The sequence below is a fragment of the Oratosquilla oratoria genome, chromosome 6 (genome assembly GCF_046742065.1).
Source record: "Oratosquilla oratoria isolate Oo_2021 chromosome 6, ASM4674206v1, whole genome shotgun sequence".
NCBI classification, from domain to species: domain Eukaryota; kingdom Metazoa; phylum Arthropoda; class Malacostraca; order Stomatopoda; family Squillidae; genus Oratosquilla; species Oratosquilla oratoria.
Window position 1 is genome coordinate 41,717,832 of NC_134782.1, and position 26,427 is coordinate 41,744,258.

General features: G+C 40.0%; 1 protein-coding gene across 13 annotated transcripts in view; it reads left to right on the forward strand.

The window, feature by feature from the left end:
* The window catches only part of SC35 (SR family splicing factor SC35), a 45,253-nt gene extending 23,550 nt beyond the window's left edge, over nt 1-21,703 (forward strand). For 12 of the 13 annotated variants that reach the window (XR_012966484.1, XR_012966482.1, XR_012966489.1 and 9 more), the window contains one exon: nt 1,266-21,703. Coding sequence is in view for 4 of the 13 variants with exons in the window: in XM_076186848.1 (XP_076042963.1) it covers nt 1,266-1,278 (13 nt within the window). In the remaining 9 variants the exon portion in view is untranslated. The remainder of the gene's footprint in view (nt 1-1,265) is intronic. The other variant, XM_076186849.1, reaches the window with a different exon arrangement.
* Nucleotides 21,704-26,427: the final 4,724 nt, after the last annotated feature.

Here is a 26,427-nt window from a genome sequence, read left to right on the forward strand (position 1 = left end):
ATAGTGCTACAACTTCCCTCAGGTTACCATGCACTTTTAAAACAATATACTTGTAAATACAGAACAAGCCTAGCCACAGCAGCAATTGCTACTGATGCATTCATTTCATGAAGACCCCAAATATCTCATCCTACACTGCTGAACGTTAAGCCTTATCCAGGCAACATGAAATCTTTTGAGTAACTTGTGGTCTAGTCCGGTGGTTGTTGTTGGTTACCTGGGACCCATGGGTCACCTGTAAGAGATTTGGTGCAATGGATTGATTCATGTGTCTAGGGTTGAGCCTATTTTGATCCCAGTGCTGCAGTACTCGGGTATGAACTCACTTGTGGAACTTGTCATGGTAAGTATTAATTGGAGGGAGATTGCAAATGGATGAAGGTGACATGTACTGGAAGGATTTTCTCTCTCTCTCTCTCTCTCTCCCTCCCTCACTCACTCTTCTCTCCCTTCTCTCTCTTCCCTCCCTTCTCTCTCTTCCCTCCCTTCTCTCTTTCTCTCTCTTTGAGTGAGTGGGGCATGGCAGTTGTAATGAAACATGACCCCCCTAAGTTGGGGTTTTGTGGTGGGCCCCTCAATTTTGAGGTGTTGAATTGGAAAGGCAAGGGGTTAACAGCTACGAAGTTGGAGAGGGCCTCGGTATATGCATCTGGTTGCTGTGTGAAACTGTAATTGTTAGCAAAGTTTCACTTTTTCTTTGAGTGAGTGGGGCATGGCAGTTGAAATGAAACATGACCCCCCTAAGTTGGGGTTTTGTGGTGGGCCCCTCAATTTTGAGGTGTTGAATTGGAAAAGCAAGGGGTTAACATCTACGAAGTTGGAGAGGGCCTCGGTATATGCATCAGGTTGCTGTGTGAAATAGTAATTGTTAGCAAAGTTTCACTGACTGGCAGTATTCCTTTGACCTTCCCATAGTTCTTTCTTGGAAGAGACTTTGGACATCTGTCCATTGTGTTACTATGTGCCTTTCAATGTTAACAGTTGAAAGCAGTAAGAGGGTAGTGGTTACCAATTGTCATCTTTCTCTGCAAAGGTGAAAGAAGTTGATCAAGATCTTGGCTCTTCATCTTCAGGAGTAGATGAGGGAGGCGAGTCTTGAAAATGGGCAGTATGGAGTGTCTTGTCATCCATCATTGAGGGCTACCACAAACAAATCCCATATATGTATGAAAGGTTGGAAAGTGAATGTGTGTTATGATCAATGTCTGCATTAAGCAGGCATGGATATTGCAATACTAATACTTGTCTTTTTTCTTCTTTTTCAGATCTGCTGAGTAATGGTGCTGGGCATTACTGGCTTATCTGGCGCTGCATGGCTCACTATAGCTTGAGCTTGCATGGCTCTGTTGACCCCTGGTGGCAGGAGCCATACTGTACCTGTCCTGTCTGTAGTTGTTGCTGGCCCAAAATTGGACAGGTACTAACAGTGTTCCCGTAAAGGAAACTATTTACCATGTTAAAACCCATACAGCAACTTTATAGGAATTTACTTTGTTGTCTCCCCCTCAAAAGGTTAGATTTAAGGATAATGGGGTTGATGGCTAACATGCCATTGTAGTAAGTGCACACTAGTAGACAAGGCCCCATCAAATGCTCCCAGTCATACTAAGGTAGTTGAGTGAAGTTAGTCTTCATTTTTGTGTGATTTTGTATATTGTGTAAGTGCTTTTTACCAACATGATTTGATGTATTAGTTGTCAGTAGCTGTTGAAGAGCTTGATCACATTTCTAGGAAGAACCTATTCTGGGAGATGATTTGCTAATTCTATTAGCAGTCCTCTTTTTCTACAATCAAATGTGATCTGGCCTTTCCTTCGCATAGCAAATGTAGTGTTTAATACGAGCATGTCCCCCTTTCTTTCCACTTTCTCCCGTGTAGCTCAGCTTGACAGGGCATAATGCTTCTGAATGAAGCCTCCCCAGCCAGGAGGGCTATCCAAGAACAGCATATTTGATTCAAAATAAGTCATTTTGTCTTTATGGATTTGTATTAACTGAAAGTTATAATAAAGCTAATGAAAAAGAGGTCACGATGGTGTTAACATTACTCCAAAATAAAAATTTTGTTGTCATGTTTATTTTATTAAGTAGTCTTGTCCAGGCTACAGTCCATTTGACAAGATTCCTATACATTAGTTGTAATGGTGATGTGATGTGATGTTTATCAAGGCGCAAGATGTCTTGTGTATTTGTACAAGAACATGTGCTGATGTGTATTTCTACGCGCACAGGGCGTGGCAGTTGTTGCTGTTGTGTTGCTGTGGAGTTTGGCGTTGCAGTAGAGCAGTTAAGGCGGGCAGAGCTGTGGCGGCCAGGCAGCTGTTGGGGGCTGCTGCTGGTGAGGGGGGCGGAGCTGGAAATTTAAAGAAAAGCGAGAGCTGGGTGTCTGGGGAAGTAATGAAATGATGATGACGGTAATTTCAAAGGGGATGGATGAACTGCACCATAGGACTCTCAGTACATGACTGCGAGTCATTTCTGAAGTGGTGCACTACTTGGGGTCCTGCAATTGATATTTATAACTCAGGAATAAGTCATCGGAACCATAATTTAGCCATCCCCCTCCCCTTTTCTCTGTCTATCTCCCCCAGTTTTCATCTTGTACATGAAAACAACCCCCCCCCCCCCTTCCCCATTTCACGTATCATTTATGCTTATCATCTTTAGGGTTCTACTTGGGAGGGTTTAGATTTTTATTTATATAGGTTCCAGAAAGATGTCCAGCAAAGGATGTCCTGCTTTTCCTTCCCAAGTGTCATTGTTGTCACTATGGTAGTATTCAGTAGATTTAGATTCTGTACCTTTTGTTCAACAAATGCTAACAAAACTTCAAATACCTGTATTTCTCTAAAGCTGGTGGGAGGGAAAAGTTCATCCTTGTTATCAGAAGAGTTCATGGGTAAATATACCCACTTCTCTGTGAAAAATATTTATGGCATATTTTATTTGCCCCTCTCTCCCGAACTCCCCACTTTTTTCTTTCTCCTTTTCTTTTTTCTTTTCCCCATTGGCAGTGAAGCATAGTTCATTTGTTACAAAATGATAGTGCTTCACTGCGTAATTACTTTTGGAAGTTGTTTTAACCATATCCTCTTTGACAGGAGTATCATAGAAATAGCATCAAAATGTATGGTGCTGCATTATCATTTATTTCATCTCCATCATCTTCCATTTATGGTCATCCTATAGTTAACAAACTCGAGCTCAATTCTTGCATGACTTGTGTATCATAAAGTCTCGCAATAACCGTAAGTGCATTGTAAATTTTTTTTTTTTTTTTTTTTTTTTAACGTTGCATGTCATTGTTTCAAGCTACATCATGCCTATTTGTGCTTCATTTTTGTTGTATCTCATGTTGTAGAACTCCATTTCTAGGTAGGGGTGCTAAGTAAATGTGTCAAGTGTTAGTCTGTCCACATTTTCATCATATTGTGGCTGCACCCTGGTAAACTGGCAAATACTTAATAGTTTACGTATTAGTTTATGAAACATCGAGAAAAATGACAGTAGGCTGTTGATTTGTAGTTTCATTAAGAATCTGAACAAGATTGGAGCAGCAAAAGCAAGGACGTTTTGTGGACGCACTTATACTTTGGAGATCTTCATTTGCATTCTAGTATTTTTGCATTTTTTCATCACCTCTATGTAAGCAGAATCTCAAACAAGGGCAGTTACTCATCACTAAGGTTTGCACCACACTGACATCTCATCATGAAAATAAAGAATATCTGTATCCTTGTGTATGAAAACAATAGTAAGACTAGGAACCCCAGGTAGCTGGGAGGTAATGTTATTGCTTCACTTCTGGGTGACAAATATTCCTGTGGTAGAAACAAAAATTTTGTGGTATTAAGGTGTGTACACGATCCCTATTTGCACTTAACTAGGCTCGCATTATGCCATATCCATTCAATGCACACGTATGCACTTGTACTCTCAGGATAAGCCAGTCCGATACCTTCTACCACATGCACACCACCCATACACTGACCTGTGTATCTAACTAAATTTGGTAAAGCATATTTTGAGTGAAGGCAGGTAATGCTAGGGGCAGAAAACCCTTATCCCTGTAGACTCTTTCCAGAGTGTGGGGTGAAGACTGGACATAGCAACATTCTATCCAGTGTTAAACTTTTTGTTCATTGCCATAGGATTTCAAGCATATTCGTAGTTCATGATTCTCTTCTCTCATCTGTTCTCATAGATAGGTGTCTTATAGTGAAGGGGATGTTTTTAGAAATGAAGTTGTATTTGTGCAACAGTAGTTACATGTAGATTAATCAATGAGAATCACAGATGCTCTGGGACACTGCGAGAGTAGTAGTATAATGCTAATCACTATTCCAGTCATCTTGCACTAGTCATGACATCTGGACCACTATATACCGTTGATAGTGCCGTGCTATTTGAACATAGAATATGGCTTGTGAATGTTTCCTAGAGTGAAATGCTGTTGTGTGTACAATGGAATTCAGAAATGTCCAGTTATTCTGGGTGCTAAGCCATGACTTTGAAATTTGGAGATGGAAATAGGGAGGCTAGACATTGCTTCAGTTAATCAAGAGGCCATGGAAATTACACTGCTTAATCAGTTTTACAAACGTTGCTTCTCATATCTTCACCTTCTGTTTGGTCCACTCTTCCTGTCTTGCAACAAGAAAGTAACACATTAGTTGCACCTCCCATCGTCTGTTCTGGTTACTCTGCCCAGTTCTATAACCCCTTTTCCTCCTTTCTTCAGTCTGCTCTCATTTGTCAGTTATTCAGGGTGTTGATCACTCTTATAATCACATAGCTTTATATACATTATTTGTCGGTTACCAAGTCGTCTGTAGATCATGGCTGGGATGGATGTTGCACTGTAAACATTGTAGTTCAGACATCTGTATTTGCTAGACATTTTTAAGCCAATTGTGATGTCTTTATTTAATTTTCATTTCACTAAAAACCCTTCGAGTCGGAACAATACGAACTTTTTTCTCTCTCTCTCTAGATATACAAATTCAGTTTTACAGTATCTTTAGTTTTTGCATCTAATCTACATATACTTTCAACTGGCCAATTCTTTATTTAATTTTCATTTTAAAACTTTTCTCTACAAACTTTTTTCTCTCTCTCCAGATAAACAAATTCAGACTTAAAAGTTTTACAGTATCTTTAGTTTTAGCATCTGATTAACATGTACTTTCAGGTGGCTCATGGTTCTCATCATTGTACTTTTTCATTTTAAACTTTCTGTAAACAGTAGTTTGGTTTTACTTGTATCTTCAAACCTGCTTAAACTTTATTGTGATTACTCATATTTTGCAAGTCTTGTTTCTCAATAAGGTCGTCTGCAAATCTTAGGTGATTAAGATATTCACTATTAAGGTTGAAACCTCTCTTCACGAGAGTACTTTGAAAATACCTTTAAGATGAGCTGTAAATGGATTTGGTGACAATTTCTTTTTGTATAAATGTCTTGTAGAACCCATATACTGTTCACACAGTTTGGCAATACTGTTAATTTTCCTCAATCAACAGCCTATTTTTTTAATCTGCAAAGCTAAAAGATTTATTATTGTTTTATTTTTATTTTTTCCATTGTTTTCTTGGTGAGTCTCCAAATAGTATTAAATGAGGTTCTCTTTCTCCTCTTTGTCTTCCTCCTCTTTTTCTTCTCCCCTTATAGAACTACTCTATTTGTAAGACCTTTTGAAAACTTTACATTTGACAATTAACTAAATTGGTTCACTGTAACTTTGGTCTCTCTCTTGTAAAATGAAATTGTGATAGTGTGGCACCATGATTCAGGAATTCATACTTTAGATATATGATTTTTCCTTGGGTACATGAGTAATGTCTTTAGATGGATCTATCAGTTCAACTGTGGTATTGCAGATTACTGTTTAATTCTGTACAGTTATGTCCTTATTGAGTCTTCACCTCTGCCTCCCTAAAGGTAATCCTTTTGGGCCTATTTAGTTCTTTTTTCTTTCCAAATAATTTGTCAGGCCTGCCTTTTGATGAGCTCAATTAGTAAACATCTTCATAGATTTTAATCTGCATTGGCCTTTTCCTTTATTATTGTTATTGAATTGATTGTTACTTTGGAGTATTTGCAGATAGCTGAAGCAGATGGAGTGAACATGAGAGGAAGACCAAGAATGAGGTGGGTGAATGGGGTGAAGGGTTCTGTTGATGACCAGGAAAGAAAGACAGAGAGCAAGACAAGAATAAATGAAGCAAGATTTTGAGTGCGTGAAAGATTAATGTGTCACAAGGGGACGATTTTGTCTTCTGTCAATAAATTCAGGTGAACAAGGAGTTTAGGAGTTGGTAGGTTGAAACCAGCTTCAGCTTGGCTCTGCTGTGGAATTGCTGCAATGATGGAGAGATCTTAGATCCAGGAGGTTCTGAAATTGGATTTGTATGTGTTTGTTTTTTTTGTAAATGTATTCCATGCATACACCAGTTCCCTATGAAGTTTAGGTACAATTACCTTTCTGACGTCCTCTTTATTTCATGGAACTTCAATATATATATATTTCAACTGATTCCTTCTTATCCTTTACCTCTGGCAGGCTTGCCTTCTTTTTGAAAATTAGTTCATTTATCTCCACTCAGAAAGTGAAGTAAGTCAACCTTGCATTATGTGATCATGTGTATTTACTTTATTTCCAACAGTAACATAACTAACACTTGCTTTCATATCCTTGTTTAAGTTCATTTTAGACAAAGCCAGTTTCATCTATAACCAACATGCTTCTGTAAGAAAGTGTTTTTCGTTTTCACCACTGCACAATCACCCAGCATCTTCCCAAGATCATATCTCTCCTAACTTCCCAATGCTTTATTCACCTGCCATGTTTTTCTGCATTTAGCATTAGTGACCAACTACTAACGTGTTTACTTTTTTCTTGATCCATAAGAGGATTTTATATTGTCAATGATGTCTGCTAGTATCATTTTGTAAAGCTGTTTTTTTGTATGATGCACAAATCATTCTGTAGTTTTATTTTTATGCACCAGGAGCTCATTAGCAAAATTACCTTTTATTTTTTATCTCTCCCTCCTTTCTTCTCTCCTGTTCCTCACCATGCTTTCTCTACTGTGTCTGCTTGCCTCTTCTACCTTTCCCCAGTTCCCTATTTCCAGTATGATATTAACTTGAAGTTATTCTCTTCTTGTGTTCTCTAACTTTGTTTCCAGTTCTTTTCTTTTTTCTCCTCACTCCTCTCCCATTTCCTTTCCCATCCCCTTCCTACCCGTTTCCTCTCCCCCAGACCTCTTGCTTCCATTCCATTATCTCTTCCTCCATCTCTCCCCCACAACACACCCCTTTACTTCCCTACAACGCTCCCCTTCACCTTCCCACAACACTCCCCTTCACCTCCCCACTCCTCTCCCTTTCTCTTCCTCCTCCCCTTCCTTAGTACCCCTCTCCCATCATTTCTGACTGTTCAGCCCTAGCCCCCTCCCCCTTCTCTTCCCTTCCCTTCAATTTTTTTCCCCAGTTCTGCAGGTTACAGCTGAACTCGTCAACATGATAAAATGTTAGACCCATAACTGCAGCAAACCAGTTTAGTGCACAGGATATCGTGTAATGTAAATCTATAACCTTTGAAGTGCATATCTAGAACTCGTCATTTTAGTTGTGCATGTATTGTGCTACTTACTGATATATATATATATAAATGTTTGTAGTTCCATTTGAGCATGCCACTGTCATTCATCTTCTGGACAGCTGAGATCATCTCAACCAGCTTTGTATGTCTAGGAGGAATTTTTGTCTGGTAGTCATCTCCGTGTGAATATAAGGGTACTTGTGTGTTTTTGTGACCTTTATCCTGATCATGAGCACTTTTATTAGGTATGCCACATATCTTTCTGATGCTCTTTGGGCATATTTTTCCACATACTTTGGTTACATTGTGTACACTTCGTTTTTGTCATAGGTACAATGTTATAATTAAAACTTGTACGTCTCAAAATATCATGCTGGCACTGTCATACCTTCCACAGTATTTTGACTCTCAATGGATATAATGACAACCATGTCTCATCATTTGTGTGCATTGTAGAACCAGTGCAAAAGTACTTAATGAATTGGTTGATTAACTACAGCTTTACATCTCCACTGGGTATCACTTTCTGTCTTTAGTCAGTCACATATTGGTCACTGGTCCTGTCTTCCATAGGAGAACCATCTTCTGCTCTGGGTCATCTGTATGTGTATTTATGATTTGTATGTTGTAATAGTACTGGGAGACCTTAATGCTAGGGTAGGAAATGGTCCAATTGATGGAGTGGTTGGGAAATGTGGAGTTCCAGGAAAGAATCATAGTGGAGAGTTGATGGTGGAAATATGCCTAAAAAGAGTTGATGATAGCAAATACAGTGTTTCGGAAGAAAGTCAAGCATAAGTACACATGGGAGAGGGTGGTGGATGGAAGGGTGGTAGATAGAGCTTTGATGGATTATGTAGTGGTAAATAGGACTATGATGGGAAGAGTTAAGGATGTACATATGCTAAGGGGAGAGGGTGGGGGAATATCAGATAATTTTTTGGTGGAAGGTAAGTTGAGAGTGGAGGATAGATGGAGACAGGAAAGGGACAAAAGGTAGGGAGTTGCTTAGAGTGAACTCTAAAGGAGAAGGAGTACAAGAAGAAGCTGAAGGAGGAGTGGGAGGGAGTGAAGGATAGAGTGGAGCTAGGTGTGGAGGAGGAATGGGGATGATTCAAGGAGGGAGTCACAAAGTGCAAGGATAGTGTGTGGAACAAGGACAGGAGGAAATAGAAGGAAGGGTGGTGAATGGTGGGATGAGGAAACAAAGAAGGTTGTAGAAGAGAAGAAGCAAGCTTTCACAGATTGGTTACAAAATAGGACGAGGGAGTCATATGAGAGGTACAAAGAAAAGGAAAGAGAAGTAAAGCAAAAGGTAAAGGAGGCAAAGAGGAGAGCAGATGTGAAGTGGGGTAAGAGTATGACAAAATTTTGAAAGTAATAAAAAGATGTTTTGGAAAGAAATTAAGAGGAAGAGGAGGTGAATCAAGTAGAGAAGAAAAGGTAAAAGGTGCAGATGGAGAGATGATAATGAAAGAGAAGGCAGTTAGGGGGAGATGGGCAGAATATTTTAGGAAGTAGCTAAATGTGAAGGAGGATAGGGAAGGAAAGATGGTTGCAGTGGGAAATGAGTGAGGAAAATGGAGGAGAAATAAGGAAGGATGAAGTGAAGGCAGTTGTTAAGATGATAAAAGCAGGTAAGGCACCTGGTCTGGATGGATGCCATGCAGAATGTCTAACTAAAGGAGGTACAGTGATGGTGGACTGGCTGGTGAGGTTATTTAATGTTTGCTGGAGAGAGGGTAGAGTGCCGGAGGACTGCCTGTATAGTTCCACTTTACAAGGGAAAAGGGGACAAGTGTGAATGTAGTAGTTTTAGAGGGATTAGCTTGTTAAGTGTAGTTGGGAAGGCTTATGGGAGGATCTTGATTGAGAGGATTAGGAGAGGAACAGTGTGGCTTTAGGATGGGTAGAGGTTGTGTAGATCAGATCTTTGAGGTAAGACAAATATGTGAGAAAGCTATAGGTAAAGGGAAGATTTTTTTTTTTTTTTTTTTTAGGGGGGGGCTTTTATGGATCTGGAAAAGGCTTACGATAGGGTAGACAGAAAGGCACTGTGGGAGGTTATGCAGATATATGGGATAGGAGGAAAGCTTCTAGGAGCTGTCAAGAGTTTTTATGAGAGTAGTAGAGCTTGTGTCAGGATTGGAAATGGAGAGAGTGAGTGGTTCGAGGTAAAGGTGGGACTTCGTCAAGGATGCGTTATGTCACCCTGGCTGTTCAACTTATACATGGATGGGGTAGTGCGAGAGGTAAATGCAAGGGTAGTGGGTCAGGGATCGGAGATAGTTAAAGAAAATGGAGAAAAGTGGGAGGTGAGCCACCTGGTATTTGCTGACGACACTGTGCTTGTGGCAGGATCTGAGGAAGTTAGTGACAGAGTTTGGGAGAGTATGTGATAGAAGAAAGCTAAAGATAAATGTGGGTAAAAGTAAGGTGATGAGATGTACAAGGGGTGAAAGTGGCAGTAGACTGGAAGTGAGCATTAAGGGAGAGCGACTGGAGGAAGTGGATAGTTTTAGATACTTGGGTGCAAATGTGTCAGGAAAAGGTGGAGGTAGAATGTAGATTGAGAGAAGCAAGTAAATGCCTTGGTGGATTGAAGAGTGTAATAAGGAATAAACATTTGGGAATGGATGCTAAGAGAAGACTATATGAAGGAGTGATTGTGCCAACAGCACTGTATGGGGCAGAAACATGGAACACAAGAGAGGAGGAGTTTGAATGTGTTTGAGATGAGGTGTCTGAGAAGTGTATTGGGGGTTACTATGCTAGATAGAGTGAGAAATGAGGGGAGGAGAAGAACGGGGGTGGAAAGGGAGTAGATGAAAAAGTATTTGGATGATTTGGACACATGGAAAGAATGAGTGAAGAAAGACTAGTAAAAGAGGTATGGAAGGCAGATGTGAAGGGAGTGAACATGAGGGGATGTCCTAGGATGGATGGGGTGAAGGGGGCTTTGGGGAAGAGGGGAATGTCTGTTGAGGAAGGACGGGAGAGGACAGAAGACGGGTGAATGGAGAACGGTTGTATATGGATGATGATGTGATGCATGAGGTGGAATGTGTGAGCAAAATTTGACGCAACCCGAAGCGATTTCTCCCCGTTTTCTTTTATGCATGGGGGACGGAGAGGGGGTGTCGCCGATTTAATGAAGCGGCCTTGCTGTGGATGTGCTGTGTTTTGCGACACTGCTTCTGACCCAGGGCAGTGGACAAGGTACAGGGATGACCCGTCATCCAGGAGGTGCCAAGATAGGAAGGGTGGAGTATATTCAGGGATGGAATGGGTGGGAATGACTTTATGCCTTTTCCTTTTTGGCTACCTCCCTTGTAAGGGGGAAAAAGCCTTGGTATATGTTTGTTGCAATTGCACTGGGATTGTTGCACTATGTCATGACTGTGTGTTCACTTGTTTCATGAACTAAGTGTGTCTCGGGATTTGGTTGCCATGTTCCATGGTGTGTCTTGGTCTGATATATGTTCTTGTTTATGGGTCTGCCAACATTTGTGTGGAATCCACATTCTATATGACTAGAGTGTGTGCATACATCTTCCTCGGCACATGCATGTCATGGGTACACCGTTTGGGTAGGGGCTATATATCGTGTGATTGTGTTGGTACACATTGCAGTTAAAATGTACATAACCTAATCCATAGTGTGTATGCATTTTAACTGCACCTTGAGTCCTGGGCGGGGCCTATTACACACCAATTATCTGAATGAATGTTTCTGTGAGGTTTCCAATATCTTGCTCACTTCTGCTTATCTGAGTTTGGCTGTGGCACATACAAATATTGTTATATTTATATTACACAAATCTATAGATGTCCTACCTTCCTTTGAGCTTCATTTATATGCTGGGGGTCAAAAAATCAATATACTCATGCCTTAGCACATGAACAAAAAGTACATTTATGCTAGAAATATCCATGGTAAGGCAGGAAGTAATTGTAGACTGTAGCATCCAGTGAGGGTGCAATTAAATTTTGAAGTATTGCAGGATTATAGGAAAGGAAATGCATAAATGAAATGGGATACAGTGCATATAATTGAAGAAATGCTAAAAATAACCAAGTCCATGGGACTACTGGCACTTATATTTTTTAGAGATTTTATTAATAACGAATGCTGATACAGGAAAAATATAAAAGCAATAGCAGGATAACTGGTGAAATTTGTATGTATACAAAATGGCCCACATTTTGCCATTTCCTCTTTTGAATCAGATGTTGGTAGTTGTAATGTACCAAGTGTTTGTGTATTAGATTTAGTTGTGTACGAGATTAACCCCACACCAATTCATGAAAGCTTATTCGAAATCATTGCATATAAAACTGAATCTATTGATGGGCATTGGACTACATTAGCTAATGTAGTTCAGAAGTGTATTAGTTGTGTAGCATGCCAGCCAACAATACTGCAAAGGATCAGCTTTTCATGCCATTGATAATATGCTTAGCCCATTTCATGCATTAATTGCCCTATCCACTGTATATCTTCCCCATGTCTATCTCCTGACATTTTATGTGCAAGAGGGGTCTTGTAATAGATACCTATATTTACAAACTGCATCTTAAAATGCCTTGGAAAAATTCATGGTGTGTGTACGTATGTGCATGTACATGCACGCACACAAATGAGAGATGACTTGAGACTGAATGCGTGATGTATTGGAAAAGACACTTCAAGTTGTAGTAATAATTGAAAATCCACTGTATATGGTATATCATCACTAGACCCCTCAGTGTAATCTCCCCAGCTTTTGATGTACTGCAACACTTGCACTTTCAAACTGAACAACAAAAACTCAATTTCAGCATGTGCATTATCTTAGATAAATCATGGGCAGAGACTGTTGGGTATTGTAGTGACAGGGTTAACCTTTGTTTGTGATTTCACTTGACTGGGTAAAAGTAAAATGGTGGCAAGCAATCACTGTAGGGGGTTTTGTGGGAGAGCAAGTACTATAGTATGAGTATGGCTTGTGCTTTTATTCTTTGATGTTTTGTGTTCACGTTTTACTTAGCCAGCATAAGCTTCTATGCACTGGGATGTGGACATTCTTCATCCTTTATTACACCACAAGCATTTTATTCCAACTTGGCAATCTGTACCATGAGTGCTTGTTGTGTTTTTATGGTCGTTTTCAATGTGCCATGAAAACTTTGTATTTACAGGTATTTTCTGACTGCTGTATTTATCGCTATATGGGAATCTTGGTATTCAACATTTGTAGGTGTCTTTTTGGCATGTCTTCATTGTAGCTGCTCTGTGGGCATGAAGTAGGCTGCTTATATTGTTGGCCACATACTAGATATGCACATCACTGTTGGGAAAGTACAGTTAGCACCCTTGAAAGCAAGAATTCTTATCTGCCTATGGTATGGTAGGGCTTGGTCTTGCTCCCTTGGTCACCCAACCAAAAGGTCAGACAGTTAATTGGGATGCCTCTGTCATAGTACCAGGTCCAATTAAATTAACGTAATACCTGACTGGCTAGGCAAGAGTCCTGATACACCAATTGAAAATATTTTCAGGACATTGTGAGAACAAGATAATGAAAAGGGACACCTTAAGAAAATCTATGATTTTGACAATAGCATAACAGAAAATGTTTATTGAAGCCTGACCATCTCATTAAGAAATGAAACTTGGGTAAGTCTTGAGAAGAAAGTTCATGGTATTTGTTAGGCATTGTCACTTCATGTGGTGCTAACTGTATGCCATGTAACCTAAATACCAGATTGCCTTGGTAGCATTGTCAGATGTCTAGGTACTGAATCACATGAAAAGGTACATGTAGGTTCGAATTGACTGCAGTATGTAGTTGAAATTTTTAAATCTGAAGGAGGTTGCAACACGATATCTTTGAAGAGGAACATGATTAGAAATGATGCCAAGGTTTGTTGGTGGTTATAACTTATGAGATATATTACAAATGCAGGGAATTTGTAAGGTAAGTATTTTCTCATAAAACTTACCACTAGAATTAAATGTTTAATGTAATGGAATTGTTAGATGATTCAGGGTGTCAGTTTTCTTTAAAGATGTAAGAATATTGGACAGGATTGGGTCATGTTTATATATATTTTGTGAAGAAACATTATTTTCTTTAAAGCTTTATGATTTTTAAATAGATTTGTATAGGTCCCACTAAATGGTGTATGTCATTATTATAAAAGCTCAGGTGTTCATAGATCTTAGTGACATGTTGAAGTGTAAGACATGTTGGCCCAACCCTTGGAGTACTAGGATACAATGTGAGGGTGTTATGGATCATATTAGGCTTCATTCTGTTAATGATGGACTCCATCCTGTACAGGGTCTGTATTTGTCCAGGCCAGGGTTCAAAAGAAGATCCGTCTATATACCAAGGGCTTCCCCTTTCAAAGGAGGTGGCCAAGTCAAAGGGCATGTCCCCACTTCAATCCACCACCCTTTCTCCCTCACATATTAACCCCTCATTGAAGGATGACAGCACATCCACAGGAAGACCACTTCACTTAATCAGTGCGTGCGCGCACACACACACACACACACACACACACACACACACACACACACACACACACACACCTACCTACCTACCTACACCTACCTACCTACCATCCCCTTATGCAAAAAAAGAGATGGGAAGACATCTCTTCAGGCTGTATCAAAATATTATTTGCATATAATCCCCCCTCCCTCCATTGCATCAGCCCAAATCTGCCATCTCCTTTTCCATCCCATCTCCTCCTCTTTTCATTTCTTATTCTATCCAACCTTGTAACCCCTCTCATACTTCTGAGACATTCCATCATAAACACATTCAAACATCTCTCCACCTCTCTTAAATTCAGTGCTGTCGACAGAATCACCCCTTCATGTAATCTCATTACATCTATTCCCAAATCTGACTAGCACAACAAAAATCACTTTGTCCTTGTTTTCAAAAGTCCTAAATTAGAAAATTATGCAGTATGGAAAAGAACCATTTGACAGGATGGAGGGGAATTGTAGTCATAAATTAAAAAATAATAATAATAATAGTAAATAAACCAGTAAATTCTGCTTTGGGTATGTTTGTTCAATAGTTGCTTTAACTCCACTACTTGATATAACCCCTCCTCCCCCCCTTACACTCATACATTGTATATTTATGGAACAGATGAGGAGGCTTGACTGAATAGTTTGATCAGCCTCATAGATATGGGGAGGATGAATAGTGAAGTGGTTGGGTTAAATCGGCTCCTGCTGTGGACCAACTGTGGCAGGGTTCATGGTGACTTGCCCCTAAACTTCTGAGATGGGAGGGGAGGTTGAATGAGGAAAGGGACTTAGTGGTTGCACAATAATTGAAGATTCATGTTAATATTTAGATCTACATTAAAGTAATTGTCAAGAGAGTTTGAACTATAGTACTGTTCAAATTCACTAGATTTTGTGTGTGAAGTACTTTAGTTTGTTTAATTCAGCCATGGAATTGTATGGGTACTTGATTCATCATTACAACCTACTGCTAATCTTGTCCATGTAAACAAAGATGTTATGCTACAATGGGCAAAACTTGTCTCTTTCACTGACACCTTTTGTGGATTTCCATCAGGTGAATGGTACCAATTTAGTGAAGGTTTCCTAACCCATTAAGCAAAATTGTGACAAGTACTTTATGGGATATACCTACTGTTTAATTAAACATAGTCATGTGTCAATAGTGAAAGAGTTAGGTACACCTTTCCTATTTGAACTAAATTAAGGTACATGATAGTACAAGATATTAAGAGCAGGGTTCTTCAAAATATGGGTTTTTTTTTTTTTTTTTTTTTTTTTTTTTTTTTTTTTATTTTTTTTTTTTTTTTTTTTAACATTGTGTAAATAATAAACTATTCATTAATCAATGTTACTGTACTCATGTACATGTATATATGTCTGTACATGTACATTTTTCTTACTGGATTATAATGGTCATAAAGTTCATACGGGATATCAAATTGTCGTCTGTAAGATTATTGTTTTAGAGCTTCATTCATGTGTTGTATTTCATCTCTGATATACAGCCCTAGTATCCTTTTAGCCAACTTCATGCCAAAGAAATGTCATGGTGGTGGTATAGGAGAGAAGTCAAATGAAGTGCATTTTTGAAGTGACATCAGTCTAAAGTCACTGAAAGATGCTTTGTAACTGGAATGTACTGGTGTTCCTAAAGTACTGGCACCCATCTGGATCTTGATATGTAACAATCCATTCTGCAGACAATGCATGGGTATAGATGATGGGTGTACGTGTCCACAGGCCCTTTCTAAATTTTTAGTGGGGTGGCAGAGTCAAACCATACACTCGTCCCACAACACTATTTGTTGTCCCTCTCTTCTTAGCTCCTCATGTATGAAGCATCACCATTGTCCCACAACATGCTTCAGTTTGAGGCAATGCAGCAAAATTCCTGTTTACAATATTCTTTTTTCAGTCCCATGTATTTCTTGTAGGGAAAAAAAAAATCAAATCACCCCCGACCCCCTCTGACATTCACTTACATCCTGTGCTCCATTTCACCTCCAGTCACTTCCACCCTATTCCTTGTTGCATGTGAACCACTTCCATGAACTGCACTTTAACCCCCCCCCCCCCATATCACCTTTCCTTTGTCCTTTGTACATCACATCATCTTGCATTTAAAACCACATTTATTTTCAGTATCACTCATGTATCCTCCCAAATGGAAGGGAAACAAGTAATAATCCTTGAAATCGGTACATTGTCATGGTGAAAAATAGGACGACTAATGAGTTGTCAGTGATGAAATGCAATATAATTTACTCTTTCTGAATGTTCGGATGGTTGCCTATTAGTTGACCACGCTTCTTGTGCCATTCATTTGTTAGGATTGAAGTTGCCTTTCTTTTCCTAGTCAGGCTAGGGATGTAGTTCTCACATGACAGATTGGTTCCATTTATCATAAAATTGGACCAGTAAGTTATGCAAGATGAATAATTGGTATTAGTGATTATGGATCACAAATTCTTTCAATTACTGTGGCAATTCAGTACACTGGAATTGAAGAAGAATTAAATTTGTGAGCTGCATGTCCTTTGAGATTAAGGAAGCATTTGAAAAAGTACTACACAGGAAGATACTGGGAATTAAAACATCATAGATGAAGCCAAACAAATCATAGCTGGAAGTTTTGTTTATTTATTCTTTGTATACCAAATGAATTAACAGAAGCCTTAGACAGTTGAACAAGTGTGTGCAAGTGATGTTGAATTTGGAAGGTAAATAAGGGATATACCTTTTTGGATTTCCATAAAGTTTACTAAACTCTTACGGTTTTATGTCAAACTAGATCATCTTGTATCTATTCTAGTATTTTTATTTTGGTGTTTTGGTGAATGAGACATACCAATAAGATTAAAAAAAAATCATCTGGGCAGAAATGCACATTGCTAAAGTTCTGGGTAGTTACCACAGTATTTGATGCAGTTACTGGCTTCAGGGATAATTATAATAGGGTGGCTTCTGTGATGCTTACTTTTTTTTGTATATAAATCCCAAGGGAAAACAAGCACGCTGTTACGTTCCCAGTTATCTCCTGGAGGGCAATCGGGTATGTGGAATGCAGAGCATCATAGTTGCCTGTTTCAGGTGGGGAGAAGTGACCCTATCCTCCAGTTTTGAACGGTGATGAGACCAGTCTTCATAATAGGATCTGAGATCCTCACAGTGAGGTGGTGGTGCACATAGTGTATGTATGTATGTATGGATATATGTGTATAACCTCCTGGCCATTTCCTTTCCTGTATGCTCCTCTCCTTCACCTGTCAACTCCCATCACATTAATTTGCCTCTCCTTCCATCCCCTTGCCTCTCTTCTCCTGCCATCCCCTTGCCTCTCTTCTCCTGCCATCCCCTTGCCTCTCTTCTCCTGCCATCCCCTTGCCTCTCTTCTCCTGCCATCCCCTTGCCTCTCTTCTCCTGCCATCCCATTGCCTCTTCTCTTTCCATTCCATTGCCTCTTCTCTTTCCATCCCATTGCCTCTCTTCTCTTCCCATCCCATTGCCTCTCTTCTCTTCCCATCCCATTGCCTCTCTTCTCTTCCCATCCCATTGCCTCACCTCTCCTCCCATTTCCTTGCCTTTCCTCTCCTCACCTCCCATCCCATTGCCTTTCCTCTCATCCCATCCTCTTGCTTCTCTCCTCCCATCCCATTGCCTCTCCTTTTCTCTCTCCTCTCGAATCTAATCTTTCTCTTATCTTTCCTATCTCCTCTTCAGACCTCTTTCCATCTACACTTGCCTTCGCTCTCCTTCCGCTCCATGTCCTCACTTTCCTTTCTCCTTCCTCTCTTCAAGAGCCTGTGTATGTATGCTTACCAATGTACATACAGTATCTTATTGAAGCCAACTTGCACATGCTGTGAATGGTAAAGCATGATGACTTTTAGATGCATGTTATAGCTGTGGAATGCAAGGAATTTTGAGAGGATTGAGGACTATTTATTTTCCAGGTATGTGACAACTCGTTTTATTTTTTGGTTGCTTCAGAAGGAAAATTTACTCACAAGCCTGCATAATTTGAATGTTTTTGTCCATTAGGTTTCAGTGCCCATTACTTCAAATTTTGAACCTGTGATCAAGCAATAGATCAAAATATGAAGATTGTACATGAGGCAATCCTTCAGTTTCATTTAATTTTTTATATTGATTGTTACAGAAGCATGTGCTGCTGCTTTACTTTTATTACTTTTTAACCCCTTCAGCTTGGACTTGGCAGTTCATGTTCAATTTTAAAAATTTCTGTAAACTAAGGGGGTGGTTCTTGTTCAGAAGTGGGGAGAACAATTTTAATCACTACAACCTGTGATTTACTTCAACAGGTTGTGGAGTGACCCTGTTACTGAAGGGGTTAAGGTATCTATTCATCATCAGTATATATGTAGCATTGGTCTCACTTAAGTACTACATGGTATTGCAAAGCTGGAACAAGTGAATTTCCTGGTAGAGCATTTACAGTACTGCATTCTACAATAGTAGAATTAAAATGTAAAGAAAACACCTTTCATATTCACTGTGCATCAATGTTAAAATTCAAGGGGGAATTGCTACATTACTTGGAACCTATTAGAATGAAAAGGGACCCCCTAAGATACTGTGAATTCTTATGTACCACTGTATGAGGTCATGACAGTATTGTTCACATAAGTCAGTGACCGTAAGATTACCACAGTTTCTTAAAAGATTTAAGCCATTGTAGTACTTCAGTGCAACCGGGTTACATACATCCACTTGTATTATGTAAATAGTACTTGTGTGAAGATGCTCTTATTACAAGAGGATGTTAACATACTAATGTACATTAAGGTTACCATTGTATGTGTACAGCAGTTCCAGAAATGTCGTTTATCAAGAGAATGAGGGGTATGGTAATTTCAAGTTTTATGGAGAAGCAAATAATGAACCATATTTGGGATGGAATGGTGCTATAAAGGGATGGGCATGATTGGCAAGGAGTAGGATATGCTGTCGTTGGGGTAACAAGATAGACTAGGTTTGGGGAAGTAGATCTTGAAAGTAAAAGAACTTAGTGGTTTGGGTGTACACTGGGGGTTCTCAAAAGCTGCCCTAACCCCGTTGAATTTCAAGACTCCAGTGTATGGAAAATAGGAGTGGATGGAGTGAACATAAGATGAACACCCAAGAATAAATTGGATGTACAGGAATAAGGAGACAGTGGATGAAAGAGGAATGTCTGTCGACCAAAGAAAGTGTGCAGGTAAGAGTGGTCATAGAGATGAAATGGTATGGCGCATAGAAATATTTTTGTTGGTTTGAGTGCATGAGGGAGGAGTTTGCCATATATGCTGGATGATATTGGAGTGGGAGACTAGTTCAGCTGTGAAGACACTGGCTTTGACCTGAGCGGTGTAGAAGGGATGACCTTTCATCCGAGAGGTGCTTAGATGAGAGGGGAAGTGTGGCTTTAGATGGGTGTGGGTTGTGTTCGTGCTTTTACTTATATATTTGTAAGTTTTTGTAGTGATAGTTGAACTGGGGTCAGGTAGGATCATTACCATAAGAAACTTGTATTACATCTTACTACTATTTATGAAGCTCCAGATGGTTTGGTAGTAATGTGCCTACTTCACACTTGAGAAACCAGAGTTCAAATCCCAGGGCAGATATATGTGATATATTAAATGGGTATTGATAGTAAGGCTTTACACACACACACACACGTTTTTACCCTGTTGGGCTTATACTTAAAAAAATATTTGCAAAGCTATATGTGCATTACCCATGCAAGAAAGTCTTCTGTGAATCCAGAGGAGGCTGTGCCCCAGGCTAAAGGGAACCCACCAATACCATAGCTCGTAAAGTTTCCCACCAGTGGTCTGTCCACAGTACATGTAACAGGGCTGCAAAGAACGGTTCAAATAGGACATTGGTTAAACATCCAAGTTGAGGAAGATGTTTCAGTAAATTGTAGATAGTAATGATAAACTGACATTGAGTAGATTGTATAGTAAATGTTGGTCACATTAGCTTCATACAAGTGAACTTTGTATGAATTTAGGAAGAAATTATTAAAGGAATTGAGGACAGGATGTGAATGAAAATGGTATGTAGATTTCACTAGTCATAAAGTAATTAAGATTGGGGCAACAGTTTCTACTCCATACTTTTAACAGATAATCTTGCATGATAATCAGTGTGCAATTGAACAGGATCCTTGGACTGGCTTCAGTACTTGCTGAACTTGGCACCTCATTGCAGTATAGCAGGCACTGCATAATAATGTAAGAGTATTATTCTGCCTTGGTATTATAAAAGCTGTGGCTTAAATAGTGAGAAAAAATTGCACTATATTATTTGTAGAAGCAAGTGTAATGCAGTTCACACAATGCATATTGTAGGTTTAATTTGTATATGTAACAGACATGTATATAAACAGTAAGTACGAAGTACTTAAAGTACCTTGAATTTCACTGACTGGAAACCCACAACCTACAATGGCCTGTATTAGTCCCCAGGCCTTCCCATATGTTTTTCTGGGAAGAAATGGAGAATTTTTGTTTTATGTGTTGGTGCCATTGGTTTGTAGGGGGAAGAGAAGAGCTGTTTGCAGTTATCTGCCCTCAGTGTACGAAGAGATGGAAGAAATACAAATTTGAAATCTTGGGGCCCAAACTGGAAATGTCAGTATCACGTTTCTCCACCTCCAAATGAAGTGAGGGTGTTCATGGGTTTGGAAGACAGGCAGCAGGGATATCTAACATCTGTTACAGAACCACCAGATGCAAGTTCCCATCATTGGTCCCCACACAAATGAGAGTAAATGTCGGTTACCCATGATTTACTGTAGGTCATAGCCCAACGTTTATATAACATGTTTGCCCTGTCATTGAGCATTGCCTCAAAAGTTAGTGGTAAGGTTAATTTTTTCAGGTTCGAAGACAGATTTGGGTATGGAGAATTTGCAGCAGCATGTGTAAAAAATAGTGTGTGATTTTAATCATATAAATAATTTTGCTTCATATAAATATATATTTTTTCAGACTTTTTTGGTAAATGTCCATTTTGTTTTAATTGGATCATCCATATCACAGTAACAGATTAACCCATTGCTCTATTGGGTTTTCGAATAACATATTGAAATTGTTCATTGGTAGTTAAATATCCAGCAAAAATATAAACAACCAAAGTGGTTAGGTATACCAATTGACGTCTGTTGGGTTTACTGTGGCTGTATAAATCGGTGGCAACTAGAAGAAACTAAGAATTTAGGCGTTCGTCTACTACAGCGAAACAATTGGCTAGTAATAGGGATCAACAGGATTAATTTCGGTTCCACACCAACCATGACATTGAGTGGTTCTATGGAACTACAAGTTGGCAGACCAGTATGTAAGATGGGGTCCTTGCTACAACGTGCACCATTAGAAATTGAGGAAACGAGCTTCAACTAACTAAAGAAGAACAGTGGTTTTGACCTAAAATGGGAAACTGCTGTCATCGTGTCATCAGCTTTTCTTGGTTTGCTATCCTTTCTTTGCAGTCTAGCTACGACAGACTTTGTTCACAAAATCAGTTCAAATAAAAAGTGGAAATTGAACATTCTTATTATTTCCCTATGATGTGGTGTAGTATGTGTCAAACAATTTAGGGAAAAGTACAGTGTAAGTTACATAAGGGCTTAGTAGGTGCTGCACTGGGGTACTTGTGATTTGATGAAGTGTTTAGTTGATTAAAATATTTTGTTTCTGGGCTGACGATTCTAGTCGTGTAACAGTTGAATGGCAGCTCAGACACGCCACGGAGTGTAGTGAAGAGATGTACGTCCACAACGGCTGCTTCTATGGCCGTACCTTGCATGCATATGAAATGTTTTCATTGCTTGAGAACCCATATGAGCAGTCTTAAATTGTGGGCGCGATGTATTTTTTTCTGGGCTTCAAATGAGCTTACTCGTCTTCATATCCAAGAACAATGGTGGACTTTAAGTCTTTTGACGCTGGGACTTCGTTTAAATAATTTGGTGGCAACCAGAAGAAAAATACAACCTAATGTGAAGTTCATTCAACCCTAGACACGACAACAGGTGCAATCTTGCAGCGATGACCTTTCGACATTACCCGCCTGGTGAATGTAGTCGTGGGGACGTTTTGGAGAAAGGAATGAGGGTATACATTTCGTTCTGACTAACCACGATTTAATACAGTTGAGGATAGGGTCTTGTGCTGAAAGAGCAATTGTCAGCCCCGGTCGCCACTGCTGCAATTTGCAGATTCTGTTCTGGCTAACGCAATTTTGTTCTCGACCCCTTCACGTGGACGACTACCATCAGATATTTCGCCATTCTTGTTGTCAAGCTATTGTATTAAACTTGGGCAACGTGAAAAGGGTATTCCAAATCTGAGGGTTCTCGTGTCTCCCAGGCTTATGCGCTACTGTTCAATCTCTTCCTGAAAACTATTTGAACACTGGATTGAATCGTCGTGCACCCATTAACTCCCACTAGCCTTTGGCCATTCCTACACTTACGAAACTGGACCACAGGTTGACAACTACAGGTCCAATAGCTTCATTTCAGAACCAAAGAAATCTAGGTAATTTTTTTTACATTATAGTGGTCAATTTTTGACAAAGATCGCCACATTTACAATGAACACAGTGCCAAAATGGTCTGGTTGCGTCCAGCCTTTTAGTGCCTTTTAGTGAACCCCCTTGTCTAAATGAAACAGCCTGGCGGCACTTGAAGGAATATAGTTGAAAATAGATGTTATTGTTAATCAGTATAATTTGGTCGTAACCGGAGTAAACTAAAACGAGGGATATTGACACCAAATAGTCTTCTGCGGGAGTTTAGATCAACGCAAACAAATCGCCTTCAAAAGGATGCGACAGGACACGAAAGAGGCGAATGTTTACCCAGGAAGTAAAAGTGGCTCTTGTCAGCTTCCAGATTTCTGCATATGCACGCGCGCACGCACACACACATCGTCCTCCTGGCGACGAGTCGACTTAAAGCTGAGCGTAGCATCGACGGCTCGTGAAGAGAGCTTTGCAGATTTCAATCATAACAGCCACCCCCTCCCCACTACCACGCCAAGGATAGTGAGAGGAGCCCAGGGTGAGGGGTGGGGGACCCAACCCATGGGCAAGGATTTCGATTGAGACCCAAGATACTCCTGGTCAGACTGATCCTTCAGGTGAACAAAATTTTCACGTTATATGTCGTGAGATGATCTTTAGAATTCATCTTGAATTCAAAAGGTCAAGAACTGACGGGCGCCTCGTGGTCGCTAGGAACCTTTCTAAGTTCCGGCAGAGAACATGAATGGTAAACCCATTATCCGTAGGATGTGCAATATAGCTTTGAGGTCTTGTCGGGGAACGCAATAAAATTCGATCACGAGACCACGTATTAAACTGGCAAATCACAATATTTATGTATTCATATATATATATATATATATTTGTGTGTGTTCTTTATCTTCCTTGTACCCCTTTCGTGTGATATGATCGACAGCTATTACGTCCCCGAATTAGATTTAAGAACTCGTAGAGGCAGACCTATTGACAATGCTGTGACAAAAACACACCCATCTTCTTGTGCGAGGGGGACAGTAACAGTTTGCAGTATTATGATGGATTTTAATCCTTGAATGATGTTAGGTCTCGGGTCTCGAGTGTCCGTGAGCCGTGTGTTTGAGTGCATAACACATGCGTGTATAATTCACTCGTTAAATGAAGATTTGTTAGACATTGTTTAATCTAGTAATAATCAGTCTGCTGGAGAATTGTTTTGAGATACGATTTTAGTATATGACTGATTTGTCGAAACGATGTTCCACTAGTATCACATGATTTATTATTATTATGCATTGGTATTCGTAGATCTAGTGACGTCAGATCGCTAGACATTGCGGGAGCAATATTTTGAATATCTTCCCCGTATCTCTCTCATATAGTTGTTTAAGATCTTAGTTGAAGTCTTCTTAGGAACAACACAGGAGATACCGAATGCACTCTTGATCAACCAGTAAACGTAACTGCAAATAAAAGCCCGGTTGGTCCACGTTAGCCATTTACTGGTCCTTTTAAAATGTTTTGAACCGTTAGAGATGACATGTTAAGAATTTGAAATTGTAAATGATGCATGATATAAATTGAAATACAATAATGCGGGAATTTTAAAATAAAGCAGACTTGGACTGAATATATGATAATTTATTTATACATACATATACCAAGGATTTACCCCCCTTACACGGGAGGAAAAAGGCATAGAAACCACTCCCACCCATTGCATCCCCTACATACTCCACCCTCTTCCATCCCTCTTATCTTAGCACCTCCTGGATGACGGGTCATCCATGCATCTTGTCCACTGCCCTGGGTCAGAAGCAGTGTCGCAAGACACAGCAAGGCCGCTTCATTAATTCGGCGACCCCCCTCTCCGTCCCCTCATGCAGAAAATGAGAAGACGGAGAGAAATCCCTTAGGGCTCTCTTTCCCAATGCCCCTTTTACCCCATCCATCCATCTCATCCTAGGACGCCCCCGCATGTTCACTTCTTCCACCTCTGCCTTTCACACCTCTTTTACTAATCTTTCTTCACTCATTCTTTCCATGTGTCTAAACCATCCCATTACTCTTTCATGAACCCTATCTCCCAACTCCCTTTCCACCCCTGTTCTCCTCACCTTATTTCTCACACTATCCAGCCTTGTAACCCCTATCATACTTCTCAGGCATTTCATCTCAAATACATTCAAACTCCTCTCTTCCTCTCTCACGTTCCATGTTTCTACCCCATACAGTGCTGTCGGCACAATCACTCCTCCTTACAATCTCATAGCATCTATTCCTCATTACACTTTTAATGCCCCAAGGCATTTGTTTGCTTCTATCAATCTACATTTTATCTCCACCCCCACTCCTCCCTTTCCTGTCACATTTGCACCCAAGTATCTAAAACTATCCACTTCCTCCAGCCTCTCTCCCTTAATACTCACTTCTAGTCTGCTGCCACTTTCTCCCCTTGTACATCCCATCACCTTTTACCCACATTTATCTTCAATTGTCTTTTTTTCACACACCCTCCCAAACTATGTCACCAACTTCCTCAATCCCCCCTCTGATCCTGCTACAAGCGCAGTGTCGTCAGCAAACAACAGCTGGCTTATCTCCTACTTTTCTCCATTTTCTTTAATCATATCCAACCCCCTACCCACTACCCTTGCATTCACCTCTCGCACCACCCCATCTATGTATAGATTGAACAGCCAGGGCGACATAACACATCCCTGACGAAGTCCCACCTTTACCTCAAACCATTCACTCTCTCCATTTCCAGTCCTAACACAAGCTCTACTATCATGAAAACTCTTGATTGCCCTTAACAGCTTTCCTCCTGTCCCATATATCTGCAATAACTCCCACAGTGCCTTCCTGTCTACCCTGTCATAATCCTTTTCCAAATCCATAAAAGCCCAAAAAACATCCTTACCTTTTCCTATAGCTTTCTTACGTATCTGTCTTACCACAAACATCTGATCTATGTAACCTCTACCTGACCTAAACACACATTGTTATTCACCAATTACTCCCTCTGTTCTTCACCTAATCCTCTCAACCAAGATCCCATAAGCCTTCCCAACTACACTCAACACGCTAATCCCTCTGAAACTACTACACTCACATTTGTCCCCCTTTCCCTTGTAAAGTGGAACTATACAGGCACTCCTCCAGTCTTCTGGCACTCTACCCTCTCTTAAACAAACATTAAATAACCTCACCAGCCAGTCCACCATCACTGTAACTCCTTTTTTCAGACATTCTGCATGGCATCCGTCCAACCCAGGTGCCTTACCTACTCTCATCATCTTAACAGCTGCTTTCACTTCATCTTTCCTTATTTCTCCTCCATTTTCCTCACTCATCACGGTCATTTTCTTAGCGCTTCCCACAGCAACTACCTTTCTCTCCCTATCCTCCTTCACATTTAGCAACTCCCTAAAATACTCTGCCCACCTTCCTCTCACTGCCTTCTCTTCCATTATCATCTCTCCATCTTCACCTTTTTCCTTTTCTTCTCTACTTGATTCGACTCCTCTTCCTCTTTTAATTTCTTTCCAAAGCATCTTTTTATTACTTTCAATTTTTTTTTTGTCATACTCTTGCCCCATTTTCACATCTACTTTCCTCTCTGCCTCCTTAATCTTATGTTTTACTTCTCTTTACTTTGTACCTCATACGATTCCCTCGGCCTAATGTGTAACCAATCTATGAAAGTCTATTTCTTTTCTACACCCTTCTTTGCTTCCTTATCCC